The sequence below is a fragment of the Nyctereutes procyonoides genome, unplaced genomic scaffold (genome assembly GCF_905146905.1).
Source record: "Nyctereutes procyonoides isolate TBG_1078 unplaced genomic scaffold, NYPRO_anot_genome, whole genome shotgun sequence".
Lineage (NCBI taxonomy): Eukaryota > Metazoa > Chordata > Mammalia > Carnivora > Canidae > Nyctereutes > Nyctereutes procyonoides.
The window spans coordinates 17,695,527-17,721,327 of NW_026575024.1; the positions used below are offsets into that span (position 1 = coordinate 17,695,527).

The 25,801-nt window shown below is 45.5% G+C and overlaps 1 protein-coding gene across 3 annotated transcripts in view; it reads left to right on the top strand.

Moving 5' to 3' along the window:
• PTPRT (protein tyrosine phosphatase receptor type T) overlaps positions 1 to 25,801 on the top strand; it is a 1,038,801-nt gene that overhangs the window by 831,610 nt on the left and 181,390 nt on the right. The window contains exon 14 of one of the 3 annotated variants that reach the window (XM_055306331.1): positions 9,378 to 9,434. The exons of the other annotated variants lie outside the window; for them this stretch is intronic. Within the exon in view, the coding sequence (XP_055162306.1) occupies positions 9,378 to 9,434 (57 nt within the window). The remainder of the gene's footprint in view (positions 1 to 9,377; positions 9,435 to 25,801) is intronic. 3 annotated transcript variants of the gene reach the window in all.

Here is a 25,801-nt window from a genome sequence, read left to right on the forward strand (position 1 = left end):
CTTCACATGGCATTCTCCCTGTAGGCATCCAGTGTTGACATTTTCCCTTTTTCATAGGGACACTGGTACTGTTAGATTAGGAGCCCCTCCTACTCTAGTTTGACCTTGTCCTTAGTTAACTAATTAAATCTACCAACCCTATTACCAAATAATGTTCCATTCTGAAATACTGGGGGTTGTGACTTCAACATAGGAATTGGGAGATGGATGCATAGTTCAACCTGTAGCAGGACCCATGCAATTAGGGGTAGTATCCTTGTGGTTTCTATGGGGGCCTCTGACTATTCGTTATTCATGGTATAATCTCAATAGGCTTAAGGGTATGCAAGGAGCAGGAACCAGCCCTGTTAGAGGGGGCTTAATGGTGGGCTAGGTCTATATTTGACTGTTGTTCCCTTGAGAAGCCGAGGGAGGTTGCTTTGGCAAAGGAGCTGCAGGTTCTGTGGAAAGAGACCTGGGCAGAGGGTAAACACAGTGGGCTATCTGCACCTGATGGCTAGGTCTGTGACAGTAGGACTCTTTTCAGACCCCACATGATAGGGGAGCATCAGGTCCCAATCCAGTCATGTTTCTGGGGCCTGTGCAGGTCTCATCTACTGGGGCAGGCATCACCAGTGCTGATTGAGAGGATCTCTGATGAGGGGCTCCTTGGTCTTAACTATAAATTTCCTCATCACATTTTGCCATGGCAGGAAGTTTCTGGCACATCGTTGGCACTTGAAAAATACCTGCTAGAATGAGTAAATGCATTTGAAGCCAGCATCTCACTGTAGCAAGGGTCAGAGATCTTGAAAGCCTCACTTCATCTTCCTGAGACTCAGAGGCACCATATTTAAAGTTATGCCCATCTATTCATTTACAGAACATTTTTTAACAGCAGTTTGATGATAAACCCAATCTTTGTAAAAGAAAACCCTTATTTATAGGCTTTATTGATTTCCAGGATATAACTATCCCCACCATGTCCAATATCGAGCTACCAAGGGTTTGACACTGGCTTGCAAAAAAAGTCAATGTTTAACAATAGGCTCTAGCAAGATGGTACAAGCCAGATCCAGCATAGGAAGACCCCCACCATCCAATTTGTTGGAGGATCAGATGGTACAATAAATGTATAAGTGTTGTGTTTACTATAAAGCGTTTTGGATGAAATTATTGTCGATGAAAGTTACTTCCTTTGTATAGTCAGCTCACCCAGCATCTGTGAGCTGCATACTTTGCAAGGAGCTGTGGTTTTATGGTGAACCAGCACGTGTGGTTCCTGTCCTCAAGGATCTCACAATGTAGTGAGGAAACAGACCTTACATAAATGATTTTAATAGATAATAGTAGAGTTATGATTGTGATCACTGCTTCCAAAAAGAAGTGAAATGTACAGAATGGAGACTAAAGTAACAATAGTACCAAAGGCTCTGTCTGGTAGTAATGGCAGGTACGTTCCATGTTCTGGGGCTCTGCTTCTCTGGGACCCATGTAGTCTAAGAGACTTGGTGTTTCCTTGTCCATCATCACCCCTTCTCATTTAACATTGGAAATTGCACTGGACCTGGATCAAGGGTAGGATTTGGGAGGTTGACTAAGGACCTCAGACTGTGAGAGGAGCCACACCCCTGGCCCAAAGCCCCTAAAGAGCCAAGGCCCCTGTATTTAGATAGTATTCAATGGGTAGATTCACATATCACCAGGAGGCACTGTTTATTTATAGAACCACAAATTGAAGGCACAGCTAAGGGACTGTGGGGTGGGAGTTTCGTATTTGCTAGTAGAAGGGATAATTCTAGGATCAGAACAAGCTCCCCTCAAAAGCCTTGAAGGTAGTCTTTTTCATTGGTGAGGGACTTGTTGGCCCTGCCCAGATTCACATTCATAATTACCTTGCTCCTCTGTGAGAGGTTGCCTGTGATTAACAGTGGCTGGAGACTTAGAGGCATTAGAATGTGAATACAACCCTAGTGGGGAAGTGGAGTTTATCCATGAGCAGATAAAGGCAAAAGGAAGCTCTCTTAAGACAGATTCCCTAGAAGCAGAACCTGAGGCAGGGATTTGGGTGCATGTAAGGTATTAAGGGACGGCTCTTGGAAGAAATCTATAAATGACAGAGGGAAGTGAGATAGGTAATGAGAAAATGCTAAGCAAGAATCTATTCTCAGATAAACTGAAGCCTAGGCTAGATACCAGTGAGTATAAGCTTCTCCAAGATTGTTCCGCATTGAACAAGAAGACCAGGATTTCTGCCTTTTCTGCCGTAACAATGAAGTTTCATCTGTATAGTTAAAACAGAAACTGTGAGACAGGGCAAGTGGGGAGGAGGTGCATTTAGACCCATTAAATAATGTTTACCTTATATTTGGAATATGAGGGATGGGCTCAATTTAGGAACCAGGTTGAAGATGTAAGCTGAATCTAGTCAGAGGTGACCCTGGGGAACATGGAGGACGTAGGAGTTTGGGTTGGGATACTTAGACTTACAAGGTGCTCAAGAATGGGGGCAAGGGGACATTCTTTCCCCCTTGGAAGATGATTACCCCATGTAGTAGAAGATGCCCTGCCCCAGGCTGCAGCAGCTGAAGGAAGCACCTGAACATCTCAGGTCATGACTTTCTGACTCAGAGCTGGCCAAGGGAAAAATGGTTTCTGATCCAGAGGCTCATTCTAGAGTCATACCAGTCAGTTTCTCTTCCAAAACTGATGTCCAGTTCTGCTTGCTATGACAGGGACCTCACTTCTGTTCCAAGGAGTTCCTTCCACCATGGGACACTTCATTTGTTGGGAGCATCATATCGTGAGTCCATATTTGGCTCCCAATTATTTCTGCCAATGAGTCTTTGAGGCCACCTAGATCTTGTCTGCCTTTTCTCCTTCCAGAAAATAAAATTTGCTATCTTTGACTATGTCCGCCTACCCCAATTAGGGTCAGGGAGGTACTTGCTTGTCTGTCCTCTCCCTGTTGGAAACTCTCTGGCCACCAGCAGGCAGCAGCACTCCCATCTCTGGCACCAGCCATCAAGGGAACACAGCTGGCTCTGCAGACTCCCGCTGGGTGCGCCCGAGTGGCAGTTAGAAAAATCAGCTTTGATTTGATTTGCAAACTGAGCCTAGTCATTGAGACAAAATAAATCCGGAAACCCATAAAGCCATTTGCAGAGTTGCTTTGCAGAAGACAGCCACAGTTTTAATCTAGTAAACACTCTCTAACGATCCCATTAAAACAACCCCCTTGGAGTAGGTGCTGAAAGCTGAACTCCAGAATAATGAAGCATGAGATAAGTGAAGCATGAGATAAGGGGCCGGTGTCACCAGCAGTTCCATGCTGCCCTGTGGTAGTGATGGACTAAAACCATTGTCCCAATGGCAACAAGAAAGAGGCATGGGCAATGGTCTTTTGTAAATGTGGCTTCTTTTTATAATGGCTAAGCCCGAGGTAGACCATTTCATCCAGCATTTTCTCTTCTCTCTTCGTAATGGATCCTCACCCCTGCAGAGACTGGCAGGACAATAAATACCCATTCTCCAGTGAGATGCCCTCATTTTGCTGATGCTAAGACTGGAGCCAAAAAGGGGAATGATGTGTCTGAGGATTCTTTATCCGTAAGAATAACATGTCACAGGTGGTGCAAGAAGCCAAGTAAGAGGTAGGAGCTGTCTGCTATCAGATAGGAAATGTGCACTGCCTTCCCTCCTCTCCTCTTTTGATCCAATTCTGTATGGAAGGTTCTAGCTTATATGAAGCTTCTTTGAGAGGTCACATGGAATAATGGGGAATTAGAGTCACCTAGATTCAAATCCCATGTCCAAAACTGAACTGTTTTACCTTGAATAAGTCAACCTCTACGAGTCTATCACTTCACTTTTAATCCAGAGATTATTAATTCTTTCTCCCGATTATTTGAGATAATACACATGAAAAGGTAATGTACATAAAATCATATATTTTTATTGACTGGGTGTAGCATTTTTCTCATGCACCTGCTAGCCTTTGACTGTAGCACTTTTCCTTTTCTCATCATCTACCCAGCACTTTCAGGAGGGACTCAGGACCGCAAGATGCCCAAATCTAGCTATAGTCACTGGATTAGAGACCCCAGTGAAGGATCACTTATGAGAGACAGACTACTGCAAGTCAGTCTATTGAAATATTCTTGGCTATTGTTCAGTCTTTAAAAATCCTCCCAGACTTTCAGAGGGGAAATCCCAGGGTGTGTGCTTGGAGGTTAAGGTAAAGGAGTGATGATTCTCCCCAGCCAAGCCCAATGAGGTAAATTTTCCACACTGAGGGTTCTCAGAATTGCTTGAATATAACAAGATCTCATTGACCCTTGGCCCCTTTTGTTCTCATCCAGTGTCTTCTAGGCCCTAAAATGCCAAAGGAATAATATGGCTTTCCCTGAAACTCTTGTGACAAGATAGAAGAACAGGATTATACCATAAGTAGACCAAAACTGACTTAAAGATTACATTCAAATATCCCAACCCATTAATATTTTTCTTGCTACAACTGTTAATATATCTGTCTAGTCTTTTATTCTTCTCTTATCCCCTCTCTCTGGAGTGTTCAAACTGCTTCCCCCACCACACACACACACACACACACACACCCCTTTTCCATACCTTACTCAGGAAGACAAAGCTGGTACAATAGAGTCCGGGAAAACAAAAACCAGGACCAACACTTATCCTTCAAACATGTCCCTGGGAAGTCTCAATTCATCTCTGTGAACTAGAAATGAGAATTATCTACCTAAGACGAGAGACATCTGAGTTGATCTTAGCTCAAATCTGATGTTCCAAAGCAATTGCATCTTACAAAGGGAAGCGGAGCCCTTTTAAAATCATGAGTCAAAGAAAGGGGAAAATGTGGGTAGGCTGAAGATAAGAGTTAGAAATAAAGAGAAGAAAGCTCCACTCAAACTTTCTCTGATGGAGCTTCGGTGTAGTGTTGAAGGAGGGGGGTGGTGAAGGGGCTTAGCAAACATTAACTATCTAGTATATACCAGTCACAAGGCTGTGTATGTAGACATGAGTTTACAATGCCATGATAGAATCAAAGCCTAGCATGTATTACACATTAAATAAGCAGTGGTCATCCTTATAACCCTTACTCAAGAAATGAAGCAGTAGAAGCCCAGAGGGTTGAATATAGACTTCAGAGATCCACAGAATTGTAGCTGAACTCTAACTCCAAAGCTCATGTATTCCCATGGTACCATTTTGAATCTTATTAGTGAGTGACATAGACTGGGTGAGATTCTATGACCCATTGTCAGGGTCTCCTATCTCCTATTTGTTAAACCCTTCCCATGCCTCTTTTCCAGTAATATCTTTAGGATGTGAAAGGTCTTTTGTCTCTCTTTGGCAGTGTCCATACTAAGTCCTGGAATCTGCAGCAGACCTGGTGCCTCAAAGAGCCTTAAGCCTTCTATATTACTACAGTATATTGAAGCTAATAAACCAAGAAGTTCGTTTGTCTTCAAGGTTATCTTCTCCAGTATCATCATCATCATCTCCATCAGCATCTCTCTCTACTCAATATTCTTTGCTGTAGAAGGACATAAAACTCAGAAAGGAAGTCTGAGGCACTCAGCATTCTGACCTTCTTTGCACAGTCTTACTATTTTCATTAATGGTTGACATAAATATATATGAACACAGGCTGGAAACTATGAAGAGAGTGGAGTCCTGAATTCTCTAATAGAAAAGCCAATATAATGGGGGAGCCAGGTGATAGAGGGGAAAGCAAGGGACTACTACCTTTCCTTCTGCTGAATTAGTTAGGATAGGTAAAGCTTTGCTGCAATAACTGATGAATACTCAAATATCAGTAGCTTAATACCAGAAAAGTTTATTTCTTGTTATGCCATCTAGAATATATGTGGCTTCAAAAGACCCCACAGTGCGGGCAGAGAAAGTATGGGCGTAGTAACCTGGATCTTGAATACCTCACTTGGAAATGACTGTGTCACTTCCACTTACATGGCCCTACTGAGACTTGGAGTCTTCCATTTGCCTAAGGAGAGAGATAGGCCAGATACCAGGAAACTAGTCATCTCTACACAAAAAGGTATGAGACCCTTTCCTGTTTCAACATCCCTTTGTGTCCTACTGAGACCCATGATCCATCACTTACCTTCTGCTACTCCACTCACTAGGAAAAGCTCTTCCCATCCCAACACCTGTCCAGCTATACCTCTGTTTCTACCACTCAGAGCTGAGCACTCCTGCTTAGCAGAGTTGTACTCCTGTGTGGTAGGATGGGGAGGCTCCTCTGGGCTTGTCAACCAGGGTTCCACTGTTTTTCATTTATTCCTTAAAAGAACTTCATGAAATTCTTATTATTATTCCCATTTTATAGGTGGAGAAATTGAAACTCAGAAATGTAATTTTCTGAGTGACACAGCTGGTAGGCAAATACTAATCCAGAATTTCATTACTTCATTTAGTTCTCAATAAACACATATTGAGTATGACTTACTATTGATTGTGGCCTCTTGTTCCAGAGAGGGTGAGAACTTTGACTTTGGATTTGGACAGGTTTTGATTCTGGGCTGAAAAAGGCACTTAACTGCTCTATGTCTTGGTTTCCCCATCTGTAAACCAGTGACAGTAATGCCACTTCACGGGTCCAATGTAAGAATTTAATGGGACAGTGCATATAATGTGCTTAGTGCAATGCTGAGCTTATAAAGCACTCAACAAATAGCTAGTGGGTTGAACAACAAACAGATAAAGTGTATCAGTACAGCATGATTAAGTGCTGTGATGAAGTTAAATTCAGGATGCTGTGGGAGCAGAGGAGGGAAACATAAATCAGTTTAGGGTGGGCCTTCTCAGGTACATGGTTATGGAGACAAGTTTTGAAAGAGTGACAGTTATCATATTGAGCAAGGCCAGATAATAAGTCAGGGCGGTCTTCTGAGTTGAGGAAGTAGCATGAGCAGATCATTGGAGGCAAGAAAGCACGCCACTGAACGTGAATGGGTCAAAGCTAAAGGTTAGATGCCAATGTGACCAGAGACCAGGAGTGGTTAGAGGTGGTTAGAGGTGATTAGTGGTTAGTGGTTAGAGGTGCTTGAAGTAGCAAGCAAGGCCAGGACATGAAAGACTCTGTATTACCCGGTGGCATGTATATGAACATGATCCTGAGACCATGGGAGCCCTTGGACGTGCCCAAGAGACTCCCTTAGAAGATGGATCAGAGATGGGGTTCTGAGGCACAGACAAGGCAAGACCATGGGAGGAAGGAAGCCACTGAAATAGGTCAGGTGGGAACACTGGAGCTACATCTTTTCTCAAGCCTTCTGTTTGTCTTTCTACCATGCAAGCCATGTCCTGCCTACCTCAAAAGGTGGGAAAAAGTTAATTAAAGTAGCCACTTAAAATAGGGGTTGGCCAACTTTTATGTAAAAGGCCAGATAGTAAGTATCTTCAGTTTTACAAGGCCATGTGGTCTCTGTCACACCTACTCAGCTTTGTTATGATAGCACAGAAAACAGACATAAGTAATAAATATATAATGAGTGTGACCATGTTCCAATTAAACTTTATTTATGGACACCAGAATATGAATTTTATATAATTTTCATGTGTTGTAAAATATTACTCTTCTTTTGGATTTTTTCCCCCAACCAATGAATCACTACATTCTACCCCTGAAACTAATAATACTCTATATATTAACTAAATAGAGTTTAAGTTAAAAAAAATTTTTAAAGAATAAGTAAATAAAAATTTAAAAAATAAAATAGCATCACATTTAAACCCACTCCAGGAAATAGTGGGAAGCCAGATTTGACCCATGAGCTGTTTCCTGACCTCTGACTTAGCATGTGCTTTGAAAATGGTGAAGCTTCCCACACTGTTAAGGGAGGAATATTATGATGACAGTTGACTGGCAGTTATATTTTATAATGTTTCATAACCTTGCTCAAGCTTGCTTTTTGTGTGATTTTTTTTTGAAATTATGTGTTTCCTGTTTATCACTTGGTCTGGAATGCCCTACCTCTCTCTCTCCATTTTGTGTAGGGGCTTTATACAGTTTTGTTGATGAATCACTAGAGGAACATGCAGGCTTTCACCAAGCATAAGACACCTTCCTACCTTTTATGTCATTTTCTTTACAGAAACAAGTGGTCGATTTCAAAGGGCAAGAGCATTAGTCATGCAAACCAGGATTTGAATACTGCCTCTGTTATTAGTTTTGTGACCTTGAGCAAGTTATATCAGTTCTCTGATTCATTTCTTCACTCATTCATTCATTTATCCAACAAATATTCACAGAGTACCTACTACATGCCAGGACCAATACAAGGTCACAGGAGCACTTAGTAAATGAAACGTGGTGACTGCCTTGAAGGAGCTTATAGAGTCCAGGAAGATGCAGCCACAGATAACATGGTAGGGTTATTGCTGTAAGAAGGGAAGACCTAGGGTGTTATGGGAAGACAGAGCAGAGCATCTGCCCTATACATGGTAAGGGGCTAAAGCCTCCAAGAAAGAAGTTCCAAACTAATTCCTGAAGGATGAGTAGTTGTCAGCCAGATAAAGGGATGGAAAGGGTGTGTGTTCCATACAAGGTAACAAGTCTGATTAAAGCCTACAGACAAGGACCTAGGGGGCTATTGATAACAGAGAGGATCTCATTGCCCTTAAGGCAGAGTGTGTGGTAGGACAGCAAGGATCCTGTCATTGAGGGTCTGCAAGCTGGAGGAGGAGCTCTGAGGTTTACCTTACTGATGCCTTTCAGCTGAAGGGTGGAGGGTGGATTGAAATGGGGCAAGACCAGAGACAGGAAGACCAATGAGGGGGCTGGTATCTTTAACAAACCCAAGTGAAACACGAGAGTGGCTTGAACAAAGTGGAAATGAAACTGGAGAGAAAGGGAGAAGCTTCAAGAACTTTCCTGGAGTAGAATTACTAAGGTGTGCTGAGTGATTAGAAGTCAGAGGTCAGTAGAAAGGAAAGGTAAAGGATGACTCCCAGATTGCTAGTTTGAGCTGCTATGCAGATGGGGCCACCATTTACTAAGAAAGCAGAGACCGGGAGAGAAGACATGGAGTGGAAAGATGATGGGGGTTCGTTTGTAATTATACTGACCTTTCTGGGTTGCTCTAAGTCTTAGAAACGTTGTACATGAGGTACCTGGCAGATACCTGGCATGTCGTGGGTGCTTGATAAATGCTGACTCTTATTCTCGTTTCATTTTTAAAAATCTATTTCAGGCCTTGCTTTGTTAGATCACGATGTTCTTTTTGCTGTTTAGTGTGAGCTCTTCAGAGCCACAAGAACTGTAGTTTTGTTCACCGTGCCGCACGTTTTCATGTGTGTTTCTTTCTCTCCTTCTCTTCTGCATGCTGCCTGGGGACTGGCTTCCTTGTGGTCAGCACCAATGGGCAGCGCCCAGGTGACCCCGGGGACTCCACTCTGCCTCCTCACCACAGGTGACCACCAGAGCCCTGGGCGGGTGGGAAGGGATTGAGAGTGGCCCACGCTCAGGGCATCCTCCAGGCCAGGTGCACCAGAGAGGAACTGGCAGTCCCTCCATGCCACCCACCCATCCACCCATTTTTTCTTCCAGCCACCCACCCATTCACTTACCTACCCATTCACCCATCCACCCATCTCTCCATCCCTTACTTCATCCATGCATCTATCCACTCATGTATTCTACAGATGCTTACTAAGTACCTACTATGTGCCAGGCACTGTTCTAGGCATTGGGGGATACAATGATGAGGAGAAGGAAGACATGTTCCTCTGCCTTTCTGGGAGGGGAAAGAGCCACACTGATTAGTGTACAACTGAAACTGTGAGTGGTGCTACAAAAGAGAGGTGTGTGTGGTTTTCAAAGTAAACAAATACACATACCTGGAGCTAAGAGCATGTGTCCCCTCAAAGTGACAATGGAGCTGTGGTCTGAGGTTGGGGAAGAAGTTGACCTACCATATCTGTGCTTAGGAAGTGAGTAGATCTGGCTCTCATTCCAGGCCTCCCCTGTGCCCTGGGAAAGCCCTTTAAATGTGGTGGTCCTCCCCTTTCCTGTGTGTTAAGCAGGAATCATAACAGTCACCTTTGCGGGGGGGGGGGGGCACCATGTGCTATAGAATCTGCACATGCAGAGTCTTCTAGAGCTATATTTGAGATCATACAAGATAATGTGTGAAAGGGCTGGTGTGGGAGTGCCCAGTCTAGAGTAGGTATTTGTTTGAAGTAGATACCAACCCTTTTTCCTTGAACACACTGTATTTTTATCCCATTTCCCATAAGCATCTGCCACTCAAAGATTGGGATGCAGAGCCCACCTGTGTCGGAGGCTGATGCCCATGCAGGACCCTACAGACAGAAGAGACATCGCTGACCTAGAAATCCTACTCCAGGGGACCTTTCTTGTCAGTGGAAGTCCTTGGTAGTTGCTCAGACAGTGGTCTCCCCTCAGCTCGTCCCTAACTGGCCAGTTTGTCATGGCGGAGAAGGGGGTGCAACTGGCAGAGATGACGGGAGTCTGGCCACCCGCAACCTCATGGCCCACTTTTGTCCACGCCCTCCCCAAACTCAGAAGTATCATTGCTATCAGATGCCTTAGGCTGGGCTCTCTAGACACAGAGCCTGACATAGGGATTCCTGTGCAAATTCCTCATTAAGGAGTATTCTCAGAAGAGAGAAAGTCAGGGAGACAGGATAGGGCAGGATGTGGGAGCCTGTGTCAGTCTGAGGCCACAGGGGCCTCTGGAGTGTGTGAGTTGCTCTTACCTTGAAGCCAAAGGGCCAGCAGTTGTGTCACTGTGTCAGCCGGCCACTGGCCGTGGGCTGCCATGGGCGGAGTGCACAGGCTCCTGGAGAGGTACCTCGCCTTTGCTTTATGGCGCTTCTGCCGGTTAGGAGGTATCTGTGAGCCTTTAGCAGCCAGCACCCACAGCAGCTGGACATTAGGTACGCTGGCCTGGGAAAAGAGCCATGGGCAGAGTCTCAATGGCATTCACTTCAGCCCAGTTTTCCCTACCACCAACCTGCATAGCTCAGCAGGTCACTGCCAGCATCCCAGGAATGTCATTCTAGCCACTCCCTACCTATATGACCTTAGGTAAGTTGCATAGCCTTTTTTCCGCTGTGAATCTTTTTTTTTTTTTAAAGATGGTATTTATTTTTTCAGAGACACACAGAAAGAGAGGCAGAGACATAGACAGAGGGAGAAGCAGGCTCCCTGCAGGGAGCCCGATGCAGGACTTGATCCCAGGACCCCAGGATCACACCCTGAGCTGAAGGCAGACACTCAACCACTGAGCCACCAGGTGCCCCTTTCCCCTGCAAATCTAATTGTCACACCTCAGAGTCCTATTACAGATTACTATTGGGTGACCCTAGAGACTCCATGCCCAACAGCAGCATGTAGTAGGCCTTCAGGAATTGCCAGCCCCCCACCCCCACCCCATCATAGGCCTACCAGCCTCAGCTTCGCCCCCAGGTGTCAGTGAGGGGAGAGGGCCTCTCACTGCTGTGCCCATACCCACCTTACTGAGACACCACGCATCTCTGGAGTGTGTGCGGGAGCTCCATTTCCGCCGGGCCATTGTTCTCTGGGATCTATTCAAGTGGAGCAGTCTGATAATGTTTTCTTTAAACAGAGCCAATGCCATATCGGGCACATTTGTTCTTACCTCTTGCCTCTGAGGTGTCTGAATGTTCCTCCTCTGACGGGTTTATTTCTTCATGTTCCATTTGTTTCTCGGCCCCATTTGATGGGTGAGGTGCCTGCAAGTGTTTCTCTTTGAGCAGAATGTCCCTTTCAAAGAGTGTTTTTATTCATGCTCATCCCCTGATAGCAATGAGGGCTGGTGTAAATAATAACTGCTGGATCAGAGGGACGGGGATATTAGACGAGAAGCCCGGGCAGCCTCTTTTTTGGATCAGCCCCAGCTCAGAGAACCGTGGGACCACATGGTGCAGCAGGGACAGGCTGACGTTCGGAGCTGAGGCTGTGTTCTCAGCTCTGCCACCTTCTGGCCTGGTGATCGAGGGCAAGTGATTTCCCTTCTCTGGGCTTCATTATCTTCGGGAGAAGTGGGGGCTCCACTGGTGGCACCCTTGGCCATAGTTAATCATGAGAACCGAGTATGATAATAGCCTTAACCTCTTTGCTCAGCTCACTCCCAGCTGGCTCTGCAGGTCTCTGACTTCCTGGCTATGCTCTGGAGCAGGGTTTCTCAACCTCTGCATGAGGGACATTTGGGGATGGATAATTCTGTTGTCAGGGGCCTTCATGTGCATGGTAGGATGTTTAGCAGCACCTCTGGCTTCTACCCACTAGATGCCAGTAGCACTTCACCCCTCAGTTTTGACAACCAACTATATCTCTCCACACAGTCCCCAATGTCCCCTGAGGGGCAGTAGCTCCCCCTGTTGAAATCCTCCAGAGTTGCACTGCTCAATAAAAATAGAACTGGGACCACGCATATAATTTCACATTTAGAGTCACATTTAAAAAGAAAAAGCAAAAACAGACAAATTTAATCTTAATAGATAATATTTAACACAGTACATATAAAATATTATCGTGTTAACATGCCATCAGTATTTTAAAATTATGAATGAAAGATATTTTACTTTTTTTTTTTTGCAGTAAGTCTTTGCAATCTGGTATACATTTTCAGCTTAGAGCACTTCTCAGTCCAGATGCTAGATTTTAAACAGTTAAAATTCAGTATAACCTTAAAGAGATAAACATTATGTTTAATGAGTGAACATACATTGTACTAGTTTTTCAGTTTAAATTCATTAAAACAAATCATAAAATAAATTTAAAAACTCAGTTCCTCAGTCATACAAGGCACATTTCAGGTCCTTGGTGACCACATGTGGCTTAGTAGCTGCCGTCTTGGACAGCACAGATCTAGAGGTAAAAACATGTCTTGACCATCTTGGGGCTTAGCTGGTGAACAGAAGTGTATGTGCATAGAGAAGCGGCTCAGTAAATGTTTGATTCCTTTGTTTGATTTTGACACACACACGGACATTTGATAACGTCTGGAAATGTATTTGGTTATCATACACGGGTATGAGGGTGGAGGCTGAGGATGCTTGCCTTGCAAAAATAAGGCAAAACCTTTTGCAGCCAGGGTCAGGCGTTTTTGTGTAGTGGGCTAACTTGTGACTGTCCTGGACAAATGACAGGCTAACATTTTGTTCGAGGGACTTAGAACCTGTGGACCCACCACAGCAGAAAGTGCCCCTTCTCTGGCTCTGACAGTAACTCAGCCAGGCCTCCAGGGAGCAGGCTGGGACACTGAGTCCAACTGGAGGTTGGAAAGGGTGCACCAATGGTTGGTCGGGCAGCCATGCTCTGAGCTGAACCACTGCCAGACCCAGATTCACTACCTTGGTGGTGCCCGGTGCCCGTAAGGAGAAGGGCTTTGGGACAAGCCCTCAGGTGGAGCCCAAGCTCTATTGCTTAAGGTGGAGGGACTTGGGCAAATTACTCAGCCTTTCTGATCCCAAGTCCTCATCTCTGAGATAATGTGGCTCAGTCCCAGCTCTGCCACACTCACTGGTGTCCAGGGTCGTCGGAGGAAAGGGATGCATTCCTGGCACAGCTCCTGCTTGAGAAGGTGTCAGGTGCACCTCCTCTCTGTCATTCTTTTCTTTCCTGTTCATGTTAAAACTCTCTGTTGTTATTTTCCTGGCGGTTTTTAAAATCAGAGCCTTGCCGCAGTAGCAGGATTTGGGCCATAAAACACTCTCTGAGACTGCTTTGCCTCTAAAGCAACTTGCCCCAGGGAAGCCTTATAAATTCTGGACCCAGGTAGAGTTGGAGTCTTTGGACTCCATAGCTGTGTGGGCCCTGAGCAGATAGGGAAGCAGCATGGCAGCCTCCTGAGGGCTCAGCATGCCTAGAGGCCTCCACAGCCTCGGGCACCCTGGAGCCTCAGCGACCCTCCCAGGGAGGTGATGCCCCCTGGCAAGGGTTGACAGATGGTGTGCGAATAGGAGCTGGAAGCAGTAGGACCAGATGTAGTGCTCTGGAAAAGGCTGAAATCCAAGCACCCACCATGACGGGAACATGCTGGGTGGAGAGAAGAGGAAGGAAGACCCAAAATGGGGAGACACAGCCTGCCAGGCTGGCTGGAGAGAAGTGGCAGCTCTGGGGGACAGTGGCATCAGGGATATCTAGCAAGATGAGGAAAAGAACAGTAGAACAGCCACGATGTGTTACAGACTTCCTGCATCCCATGGCAAGTACAGAGGGATTCACGTTATTAACATACTTCAACTTTCCAAGGACTCTACTCCGTGGGGTGCTGTTAGCATTCTCGTTTACAGATGTGGAAACTGGGGCTCTGATTGTTAGAAATCACACAGCTCAGAGATGATAAATTTCTCCGCACAGTCTGTACTCTGACCCACCATGCTCTATGCCCACGATCCATGCTAGTGAGCACCTATTATGTGCCAAGAACCAGGAAATACCATAGCAGAGGGGTTCAGCACAATGCCTCAAAAACCATATCCTGACTAGCAGTGGGGCTTCGAGCCACTGAGAAGTTGCATAAATTGCCCCATTTCTTTATCAACAAAATAGGGATACTAATAGTCACTAGTTGTTAAGAGGAATAAGGGAGAAAATACACTTTAAATACTTGGGCTTGTGCTGTTGCTATTATTATCATCCTAAACCCATTTTAGATGAGGAAATGGAGATCCAAATAGGAGGAAGCAGGCAAGCTTGCCAGTGGTGAAATTCAGGCAGGTGGCTGGACCAGAACTGTGGTTCCTGAGAAATGTGGGGGATGGGGTGAGAGGTAAGAGCCCATCAGAGCCTTAGCCTAAAATCATAAGCAGAGTTCACAAACAGGGGCTCCCTAGGGAGTTAGGATATAGAGTGGGAAGCTGGACACAGTAGCATGGCAACCCCGGCTCTTGTGATGGCCCCAGGCAAGAGCAGGGCAGAGAGCTGAGGTGACACAATGCTGAGGTCCCTGAGCCTTCTTGGGCATCTTCCAGTCCCCCTTGACCAAGGCCTCAGTTGGTCTCAAAGCTCAGGCCAGGGCTGTGTCTGCAGATGAGGAGCAGGGACCACAACTGGAGGTCAGGGAGGTGGGTAAAATTTAGCCACAGCTCTTCCATGTGGCTGCTGGCATGGCTGTAGGCTGACTCCACAGAGCATGGAAGAAGTGTAGTATTCGATCAAATGCACCAGAATGCCATCTTTGTCAGCAGTCTTACAATAGATGCTCATAGCCTGATGGACACAAGGCTCTGGGCACATCATTTTGGCTGCCAGCTTCTGTGACCGATCGCCACGCTGAACCAGTAGCGTTAATGCAGAAGAGGAAGGCATTTTTCTGGCATGCCATTTCTCCTGTGGGGTGTTCCCCTATAGCAAGTGAATGCTCCTGCTGCCTGCAAAGCAAGCATCTAAGCAAGGAGCATATATAAGGCCTTCACTATACCTTTTTCTCTCTCGGGGTATTCTCCTTAGACCAAGGAGAAACCAGCCTTCAGGCTTCTATACAAACTGCCATTAAATTCAGATTCAGAATCCCAGGGCCATCCGTGCTCTCTCCCCATTGATGGTACCAGCCAGCCACCACATGGGACCGGTACTGCCTCTAGAATCTCTCCTGAATCTCTCCTTTCCTCGCTGCTGCTTTTCATGCCTAAGATCCATTAAGTCTTGCTCAGATTAGTGTCACAGCTTCCAGACTGGCCTCCTTGTCATCTCACTGGTGCCCTTCCAGTGTATGCTCCCCTGACACCACTGAGAATTGGATTTCAATCTAGTATTTGAACCCTGTGTGGCCCCACCTCCCAAGCTTCTTAGGGACTGATTCTCTGGAGTTTCTTAATGGAGGCCCCATTAAAATCTGCTGGTGTGGCCCTGCATAGGCTCTCCCGGGCTCATCTGGTGCTTATAGGCAGAAAGCATGGGCACCCCAGGGGAGACCTCTCAGAACTCTGAGCGTGCCCCTGCAGGCAACAGCCATGACTGTAAATGCTTTGGACTTCACTTCTGCCCTCTATCATCTCTCCTAACACAGAGCTGCTTTTCTATCCATCCTTTGGGGAGGAGGGTAGATCAGCTTTTAGTACAAAACACAGTGATTCAGTGTTTCTGCTTCCAAAAGCCAAGGGGCAAAGGCTAGAAGAAAGAAAACATGTTCATGGTGGATTTGCCTGGAATCTCAACAATCGATGCTATTCCCACTGCTGGTTTTATTACCCTTGCTCAGTTTCATTGCACTAATCTGAATTCCGTGCTGCGTGTTTACTGGCCGTTCCCTCTGATCCTGCTCGTGCTCCCACTAATCCTTCCTATAGATTTCTTGTTCCCTCCCGTGCCTCCTCTCCTTTCCAGGAGCACGTTCAAGAAGCACGTTCCAGAAGCAAGATCCAGACAAAGCTACCCAGGCTGGGCAGATCTTTGCCTCTCCTCCCCATTCTTACCCCTTTAGGTCAGGCAATGCGATCATCCCTTGAGATCAGCTTCACCAGACTCGGTTGGAAAGAATTGAATTATGTTTCTGCGCAAGGGCCTTGGGGACACCTTGATCTGGTAACACTCTACTGGACTACTCAGACAAATAAAGCCAGGATATTTTGGCCTTCTGAAAGTGCCTATTTGCCTCAGTCCATGACCAAGCAGGAGTGTGACATCCTTTTCCCACATCCTCTCTGATTGACCCTAACCTCTATTAGTGATTGCATTTTACTCCTTGAAATACAAAGACCTCCCTCCCATTCCCAGACTGCTTAGCTGAGCTTAGCCTGGTGTTACGGGTTCATGTCTTCCCCCAAAAGATATGTGGAGGTCATAACGCCCAGTTCTTGTGAATGCGATCTGATCCAGGAATAGGGTCTTTGCAGATGTCATTAGGTAAGATGAGTCATGAGGGCAGACTCTAATCTGGTGAAACTGATGTCCTTATAAGAAGGAAACATCAAGGCACCGGGATGGCGCAGTTGGTTAAGCATCTGACTCTTGGTTTTGGCTCAGGTGGTGATCTCAGGGTTGTGAGAATGAACCCCACATCGAGCTCTGCATTCAGCTCAGAGTCTGCTTAAGATTCTCTCCCCCTCTGCCTCTCTCCCACACATTTGCTTGCACACATGCACACTCTCTCCCTCTCTCTAAATTAAATAAGTAAATCCTTTAAAAAAAAAAAAGAAGGGAATATCACGTGAAGACAGACACACAGGGAGAGTGCTGTGTGGTGACAGAGGCAGAGAGGAATGATGCATCTGCAGGCCAAGGATTGCTGAGGACTGCAGCAAACCTGCAGCAGGAGGAGGAGAGGAAGGATTGTACCCAGTCTCGTAGCAAGCATGGACATCTTGATTTTGAACTTCTAGTCTCTAGAACTGTGAGAAAGTAAATTTCTGTTGCTTTGAGCCCCCCCGATGGTGGTAGTTTGTTACGACAGCCCTACAAAACTACTACACTTGGAAAACATGGGGATCCAGAGCATTAGACAGTGGCAGGAGTCCACCCTTGAGGCCATACTGTTACAGTGGACAGACCAAAGTGAGACCAAGGCCCAGAGCTGCCCTCCCAGAGAGTTTGTTGGGCCCACCCTGTGGGGGTCTCCTTGTTGGCTGTATTCTGCATCTGGCTCACAGCCAGCCCCTGTTCAGTGGCTCTGATCCTCCACTTTTTGGCTCTGCCTCCTACTTTTGAACAGTCCTAACATCTGCTGCTGGTTACACCCTGGCCTTGGCCTCTGCCTCACCAGCCAGGCTGTGGTAACTTGTTCTTGGTGTCCTGACAATGTTTGACCTGTCTACCCTCCCAGTGGACTGTTGTGCACACTGCTACAGTGACATCTCCTGAGAACGCTTCCCTCATTCCACAGCTGACACAGGACTGGTCTGATCTCCACAGGAAGAATAGTCTATTCGGGGTGACTGCACACACTCTCCCACTGGCTGCCTGGAAAGTCTAATGGGACTTTCTACTTGGCCATAGGGCCTAGGAAAGAGTGTGTGTTCTCCTCTCTTACATCTGCTCTGCAGACTAAACCTTTAATCCCTATCACAGGCTGTAGATGCTCCACTCTGCTGCAGCTAAGCAGCTTTGAGACCCCTGGGCTCAGGCTCAGTGCACAGATTTCTACAAGCAGGGAGCCAGTCCTGTTGGCAGTGAGCTGACTCAGCCTCTTCATCCTCCTTGGCAGGGCAGGCCTTGTCTAGACCCTAGGGATCCAGTGGGGGAGAGTGTACAGTCACCCCGAATAGACTGTATTCTTCTCTTCTAGAGAAGAGGCCACTGGTTGGCCTCAGGGATGCCCTTGACATGTTCCATACCATTGATGCACGTGAAAACCAGGTTTATAGTTTAGTTTTCCCTAAGCAGTCATGCGTGCCCCTCCCTGTCCACACCTGTGTTAGCTTTGATTTTTAGCTTGCACACTTCTCTCTCCTACCAGGTAGTGAGCTCCCAGACAGCAGGATTGTCTCTTAATTACCTTGCATACCTAGCAACTTGCTGTCCTCACTATCAATGTTATAATCTTAGTACCATTCATTGGGCAATGTCCAGGACTTTTTCTCTGTGGCCTAGAGTTGACTTGGTGCTAATGGGATCAAGGTAATGGGTCTGGTCCATTTGGATGTCACTTAGCTTTGTCCAGTTCCATTCCATGGGCTAAATATTATTGCTGGCCATAGTCTAATCACAACTCTAGGTGTAGATTGACTCCTCACCATGAGTGGGTGCAGACTGATCAGCTGAACACTCCTAAACCCCACAGGCCAGCTCCTGATCCCTCCTTTAGATTTGACCCCTACCTCAGCCATATCCTGCTCTTTAACCTTCACTGTGGTGTGACTCCTAAACCAGTCTACAAAGTATACCCAACCCTAGCCATAGCTCCTGGCCCTAGTCTAGTCACAGGTTAGGGCCCTGGCACTCACACTATGGGCTTCTGGGCATAAGAGTAGTTGAAACTGTAGAGGTATGAGGGTTTTCTCAGAACAGCAGTGGTGAAGCCCTTGAAAGGGCATGCCTTATAAAGTATGTGTCAGTAATGACAATGTCTGGCATCATTCAGGCATGACTACCCTTAAAGAAGTCTATAATGCTAAATTCTGAATGCATTAAAAAAGAAAACAATTTCTAATAAAGGAGTTTTCCTGTACCCAGGAGAGATTCACCACAGGGACTTACATAGCTTTCCTACTGTATGTAACATGACTGAAGTAGAATTTGACCTACACAGAGCATTTGCTGTGTAAAGCAGAGTCCACCTGGAAACAGATTCAGGAGATGCATAGGACCAAGCAGCATCAGCACTTGAGGAACAATTTATTTGAGTGGCCGGAGTACTTTCAAACAATCAATTAAAGCTATTCCCGTCTCACAGGGTGCTAACCTCCATTTAAGGCTGAAAAAGAGGGCAACCCCTGTCAGCAATATTTAGCAGTTTTAGTTGTATAGGCTGTGATGAAGTCAATTCCAACCTCTTAGGACCAGCTGGGTGATATTGAGGGAGGCTAGGATATTAGAAATCTGTATCTTCTTTACACTTAGCTCAGTACTTATTAAATGGTTTTCCCCAGCAAGGGTAGAGCTATCTTTGAAAAACCTGTGTCTCTGTAGTGTTTTCCAGCTCCTTGACATTGACTCTGAGTTAAATCTTGGCTAAAAGCAATTACTGTCATATGATGAATTGAGGCAATTTATTTATTACTTGAGAAACATCCTAGGTGATGTCACTTAGAAGAATGATGGAATAATCCTTCTCAAGCACTCCATTATCAACCAGACCTAGTGAGGGAGGCACTGTTCTCAGGTGTGGGGGAGGTAGTCAGAAATTTAAAAAAAAAAAAATTAGTAATCATGAGACCAGAGAAAGAATATTAGGAATAAAGTAGACAACAGTTACTTAAACTTGAGCAAGGCTTGTCTCCCTGTGTAATTATATGGGACTCTGTGGTGGCTAAATATCAAGAAAGGAATTATAGGGAAAGCCCAGAGATTAATAATAAAACTGAACTCAATGTGTTAAGGGCTTAGAGATGGTGGTTGATATACAAGGAAAGTGAAAAGGATGAGAGAACTTCAGTTAAAAAGGTCAAGTTTAAATATCATTTGAGCAAAGTCTGTATAATTTGGCCCATATAACAAGATTCACATGACATGTTCATCAATCCCTTCGATATTAGAATATGATATGTTGGCAAGAGGGCACGAGGGGAGATAATCTTCAAGAAAAGCGGGTATAGAATGGAGCTGCATGATACAGCGGGTGGCAGACTGAGCAGGCACAGGCATATGTACAAAGACGGCTTAAACCGGCTGATCCAGGTAAGATTCTAGGTCAAAATATCAGTAAGCAATGTCTGCTGAGCAACCCAGTTTAACAGCTAGCTGTCCCAGAAGCCAGCCATGTCTCTAACTTGGTCTTGACTCTGCTGGTATTAACACACAGTCTTGGGTCTTCCTCCTAATCCACGAGTCCAGACACCCCTCAAAAGTGGTAACTTTAGAGTAGTAACAACGGGGTAAACATCATCACTTGTTCATAGGAAGCTCTTGCTGGCCCTTGGCCTGTCTGGCTTCACACCCCTTCTTTGCTGTTCTCTGGCTGGCTGGGAGTGCAGGTAACCCCTGCAGGCTGTGTTTCCTGGGCCCCTGTGTCAACTGGCATCTGGGTTTGGCCAATGGAAGGCATTAATTGTATAGTAAGAGAGAGGAGAAGCCTTCTTCCTCTTGGCCTCAGGCGCCTTTGGGGGCAGTGACTGTCCCCTCCATGACTGTACTTCTCCCAGAGGTCTACCAGAGTTCCAGCCTCTTTTGGGTGACTCTGACCTCTGGGCTCTGATGAAACCACCACCACCTCCTTTTTGTCTTTCCAGTCTATGCTGGGTTATGGTTCCTGGTGTCAGTACCATCTGGGCTGTCTCACCATCCTCTCCTGATCTCTGTATCAGTTCTCTAGCAAATTTGCTCCATTTTACGTTTGGAGTGGTTTCCCTTTTCCTGGTTTGGATGCTGATGGATGCAGATTTCCAATGATTATTCCTTCCTTTAGTAAATGGTAAGGGAAAAATTCTGATTTAATCATCCAGTCTATATTTTTTTTTCCTATATCAACATCTCACTTACTCTTGCGAAATATCTGGAATCCACATTTTTCCATTAAAAAAAAAAAGTCAACAACAGCATTTGTTTCTCCCCAGGCTTCTCGCACCCCTCCTGTTTGCTACAATTTCAATCCTCAAAGACTGCCAAAGTAGTTCATGATCACAATTACAAATGCTCTCAATGCCTTGGGATGCAATTTGTAAAGTCTGGAGGCTTGAATCTAATGAAGTATCCAGATGCTTTCCTACCAACTTTTTTTTCCAATCTTGGACTTAAATTCCATCTTAAAAATAGCCTACCATTCTAAGAATTCGCTTCCAGCAAAATCAAGAAGGGATATGGTGCATACCTGACTTTAGAAGAACCGGAAAGTTGCCCAGCTTCCTCATCTTTTCCCTGTTGCCTCCTCGTGGCAAACCGCTCCCCCGCCCCCATAATCAGAGATGTCTACAATCCTTAAAACCTTCACATAGAGGTAGCAGCTCCAAGTCAGAGTTTGAAAGGTTTTCTCCACTGGGTGCCAGAAGCATGCAAAGCCAGAGTAAAGACAGAGAAACTCTTCAAGAAAAGAAGTCATTAAGGAGACGGGGTGAACTGCCAGCACAGTCAGATCTGGGGCTAATATGCCCTTGGATAACTAAGAGAAGACTGTGAGTTTTAAAGACTGCATCTTTTAGGAATGTTGTTCCCGAGAGCCAGCTTCCTTCCTTTACCATCAGCAATGATCACCAGTATAGGTTATGCATCTACTGGGATTCACTTGGTTTTATCAATTGCAATTAGATGTTCTTTATCTGAGACTTCTATTTTTGCTCCATATCTTTATGGGGAAATTTTCTGAAGTAAAGCCATAGAATTGGGCCGATAGCCAGTGAGAGCACTTTGAGAATGAATCATTAATCCCTTGCTGCCAAATTTTGTTATTGCTGCCATTAAGTCATCCAGATGTAAGCTTGATACAGACCCTGCCTGTAGGAAGAAAGTTAAGTGAATCACTCTGGGGGGCTCTTCCTACCTTCATCCTAAGGATTAGGTGAACTCAGCCAGCAGGTTGCAAGGAGGCATGTCCCCAGCACCCACAATGCACCTACAGTTTGTAGACTCAGAAAACCCCTGTTACCACCTTGGAGCCAGCTCCAAAGCCATGCCATCATTATGCCATATGTGGGAGCAGTTCCTCAGAGTTTATCAAACATTTTTACCTCTTTTATTACATTTGATCCTTATAAAATCCCTGTGAACTTGGCACTTACTGCCTATTTTACAAATCAAGATATCAAATCAAATGGTGGCTAATAGCTTTGATCAAGGCCACACGACCATTTAGTGATGGAATCGGATGCAAACTCATGTATTTCTTATCTGAAACCCATTGCTTTTGACTGATCTCATAAAATCATAGAATCTCAACCTCAAAAGGGGTATAAGAGGCCAATGTAGTCCTTCTGTATGATGGGAGAACACCAAATTTCCAGTTAGTGTCTTTCATTGTTGATGACATATTCTCCTGCCATTGTGGGTAACCTGGTGACTTGGAGGTAGACCCCATGGAAGTCCCGTATCTCTAGGGGTGACAAGGAGAATGTCTCTCACCCAGAGCATTGGTATCACTGGAATCAAGGGATGCTGATTTGAGATGGGAAGCAGGATCAATAATCAAACAAGAAAGGTCAGCATCCCATGACAGTGAGGTATTGAGGGCTTGGTTAAGCATCCAAGAAGCCCAGGAGGTGAGAATAGGTGGAGACAAAGTGGGCAGGTGAAAGGAAGGGCCATCTCTGGAACAGGACTTGGGAATCATGACTGCTTTTATGCTTCTCTCAGAATCAAAATGCTGCCTCACAGAGGCCAGGCTTGAGCCTTCACTGGATAGTGCTTCGACATAAAAACCTTTCCTTGTGTTGATCCCTGATCTACCCCTGTCACTCTACCCATTGATGTTAGCTCCAATCTTTAAAATTAAAAGGACCAATCTATTCCATCTTCCACAATGGCCTTTCAACTTGTTGAAGGCAAGAATTGAGGCTCATCTGAATCTTCTATTCTCTGGGCTGAAAAGTCCTGATTCTGACTGCCATTCCTCCAAAGTCAATAATCTCTGAATTTCAATGTATACCTGAATCACAAATAGTCATTTTCAAAATGCAGCTGCCAATTCATTAGATCTGGGATGGGGCCTGAGTTTCTGCATTTGTAATAAGCTCCCAGGTGATGCTGATGCTTCTAGTTTTTGGACCACACTTTGAGCGGCAAGGCTCTTCGCCTGTCTTTACCCTGGAGGTCTCTCTCAGAGGATGGAGTCAACAACTGGATAAGCCTCATCAGAGTGGCCTGACTAGTTCAATTTAGTTAAGCAAAACCAATTACCCTTGGTGTATATCAGGAGTCCTTGGGGGAATATAAACTGGGATGGTTGTTTCATAGCATGGGAGGACGCAGTAGGGAAGTAAAACATGGTGACTTGGCCCTGTGTATGGAGAGGAGAAGACTTCACAAGACCAAGAGCTATCCCTTGGGCATCAGGCTCCCATGTGTAATAGTGAGTAGATAGTACACTGAAAGCCAGGTGTGAACTCTGAGCTGGAGCTAGGAGGAGTCTGAATCCTAAGACATAGATTTCATGGCTGGATGGGGGGGAGCAGCCGCAACTGCTCTGAGAAGACTGGCTTAGCTTTGGGCATGCTCAGAGCTCAAAAGTTGCAGCTGGCTGGGGTATAAGGTTGAGCATCCAGCCTCATGTCAGAGATAGTAGTCTCCTGTTAGCATAGGCTGAGCTCACAAGATTGTTTTTAATGACTACATGACACAGGGGACTCAAGTAGAACCTTGAAGTTTCTCCAGTTGGATAAATTTACCACCTAGTGCCTAGCTGCCAGTTCTGATTTACGTGGACTATTCTCAGGCTGGTTCCCAATGGAAGGCAGAAATGAAGAGGATATATCCAAGTCCCTCCCCCTTCTCTCATTTAGCAGACTCCCATCCCAGTCCCTACTTAGTAGATAGAAGTTACCCAAGGCCAGAAACAAGGCTTTTTAGGGACTGGAGGCTGGTACTAAGTTTGACTCTCCTGAAAAGGGTGGACTTGGAGCAAAAGAAACACAGCTACCATATTGATGAAGGGTTCCCAGTTCAACCTCTGAAAAGTTTCCTTGGATTTCTGGCCAATGAGTCACATGGCCAACCTTCTTCATGGACCCAGTTCGGGCAATTTCCTTTACTGCAACTCTCTCAAGGGCAGTTCATTAGAGTGTTAAGGGGGTAAGCCCGGTACACAGATTCTAGCTCCAGAACTCACTAGTTATATGGCCTTAGGCAAGTCATTTAACTTTTCTAATCTATTTGAAAGGGAAAACAAGACTAGCATCTTGTTTAGTTTTGTGAATAAATGACCTCACATATGAAAAGTATTTGGCACATTACTTAGCACCCAGTAATGGGTCAATCCATTTAAGCTAAATTTTTAAAAAGTCATTGTAATTGGGCATGGCATCTGTTTGTTCAGGAGCTCAATTCCTACCTGAGATAGCACATCATATTGTTAGAAGGCCCCATCATAAGGCAACCCTTATGTGCTTCCCTGTAAGTCCTATCACAGGGTCTCATCTTCTCCATTGAGGACTTTGATCTAAGCCTCCTGGGCATACTCTGACTCTGAACCAGAAGCAGATCTAGCCCATACTCTGTCTCTGTCCCTTTCTTCTTCCTCTCAGATGGAGGAACCACAGAGGAATGGTGTCTGGCCTTCAGTTCCTGAGCCATTTTCTCTATACCTGTACCACCTTTCAACACTGTTGGTATACTTCCTTTTTGAACAGAGACACAATTCCACAGTGGCTAGCGCAAATGCCCTCGAAAGGGTACTGCAATGGATATTGGGTTGGCCATATCACAGGGCACATTCACATCCCTGTACCTGGAGTCCAGTTGGGTGAGCCAAATATGACTCCTTCTCATAGCTTCCCTGTACCGAGTATGTGATTTCACCTCTGATGCCTGTTGGCTAAACTCCTTGAATTTGTCTAAACCACAAGGTTCTGGCCTTTCAGATAGCCTCCCTTGATCAAGGATGCTCCGTTGTTCGTTCATGGTCACCACTGAAGATGCTTCATTCTAGGGTCATCTTGAAACTTATTTGGGGAAGAGTTTCTAATACTTATGCAAGATCTTCACTTTCCCTTGGGTATGGAGCAGTGTTTGATACGGTTGATTATTCATTCCTTCTTGAAACACTCTTCTCTTGGCTCTAGGGCACTCAGCTCTCCTGAGTTGTCTTGTTACCTGTCTGACCACTCCTGCTATGCTTCCTGTGCAGGCCTATCTTTCTCTACCCACTTACTAAGTGCTGCAGACCCTCTACTCTCTCTCTCTAAGCTTACTTTTCCTTTCACTTTTTATTTTTATTCCCTGGGTGGCTCCCTCAACCTCAAGCTTTTTTTACCCTTAGGGTAAAAAACAAAACCTCTCATTGTGGGCCCTAATGCCCTGTGTAGATAGGCCCCAGCTGTACTCTCTAGCTTCTCTCTCACCATGCTCACCCTGCTTTCTCACCCTTGTTACGCTATGTTTCTTTAATTTCTTGAATGCACCAGGCTCCTGGCCCCCTTACACAGCCTAAGCCACTGCTATTCCTTCTGCTGCTCCCACAGGCTCCTCTCATGTTCTCTACCTGGTTACAGCCTGGCCTCCCTTGGAGCTTACCCCACTGGCCACATCTTCCCACTCATGATTCAT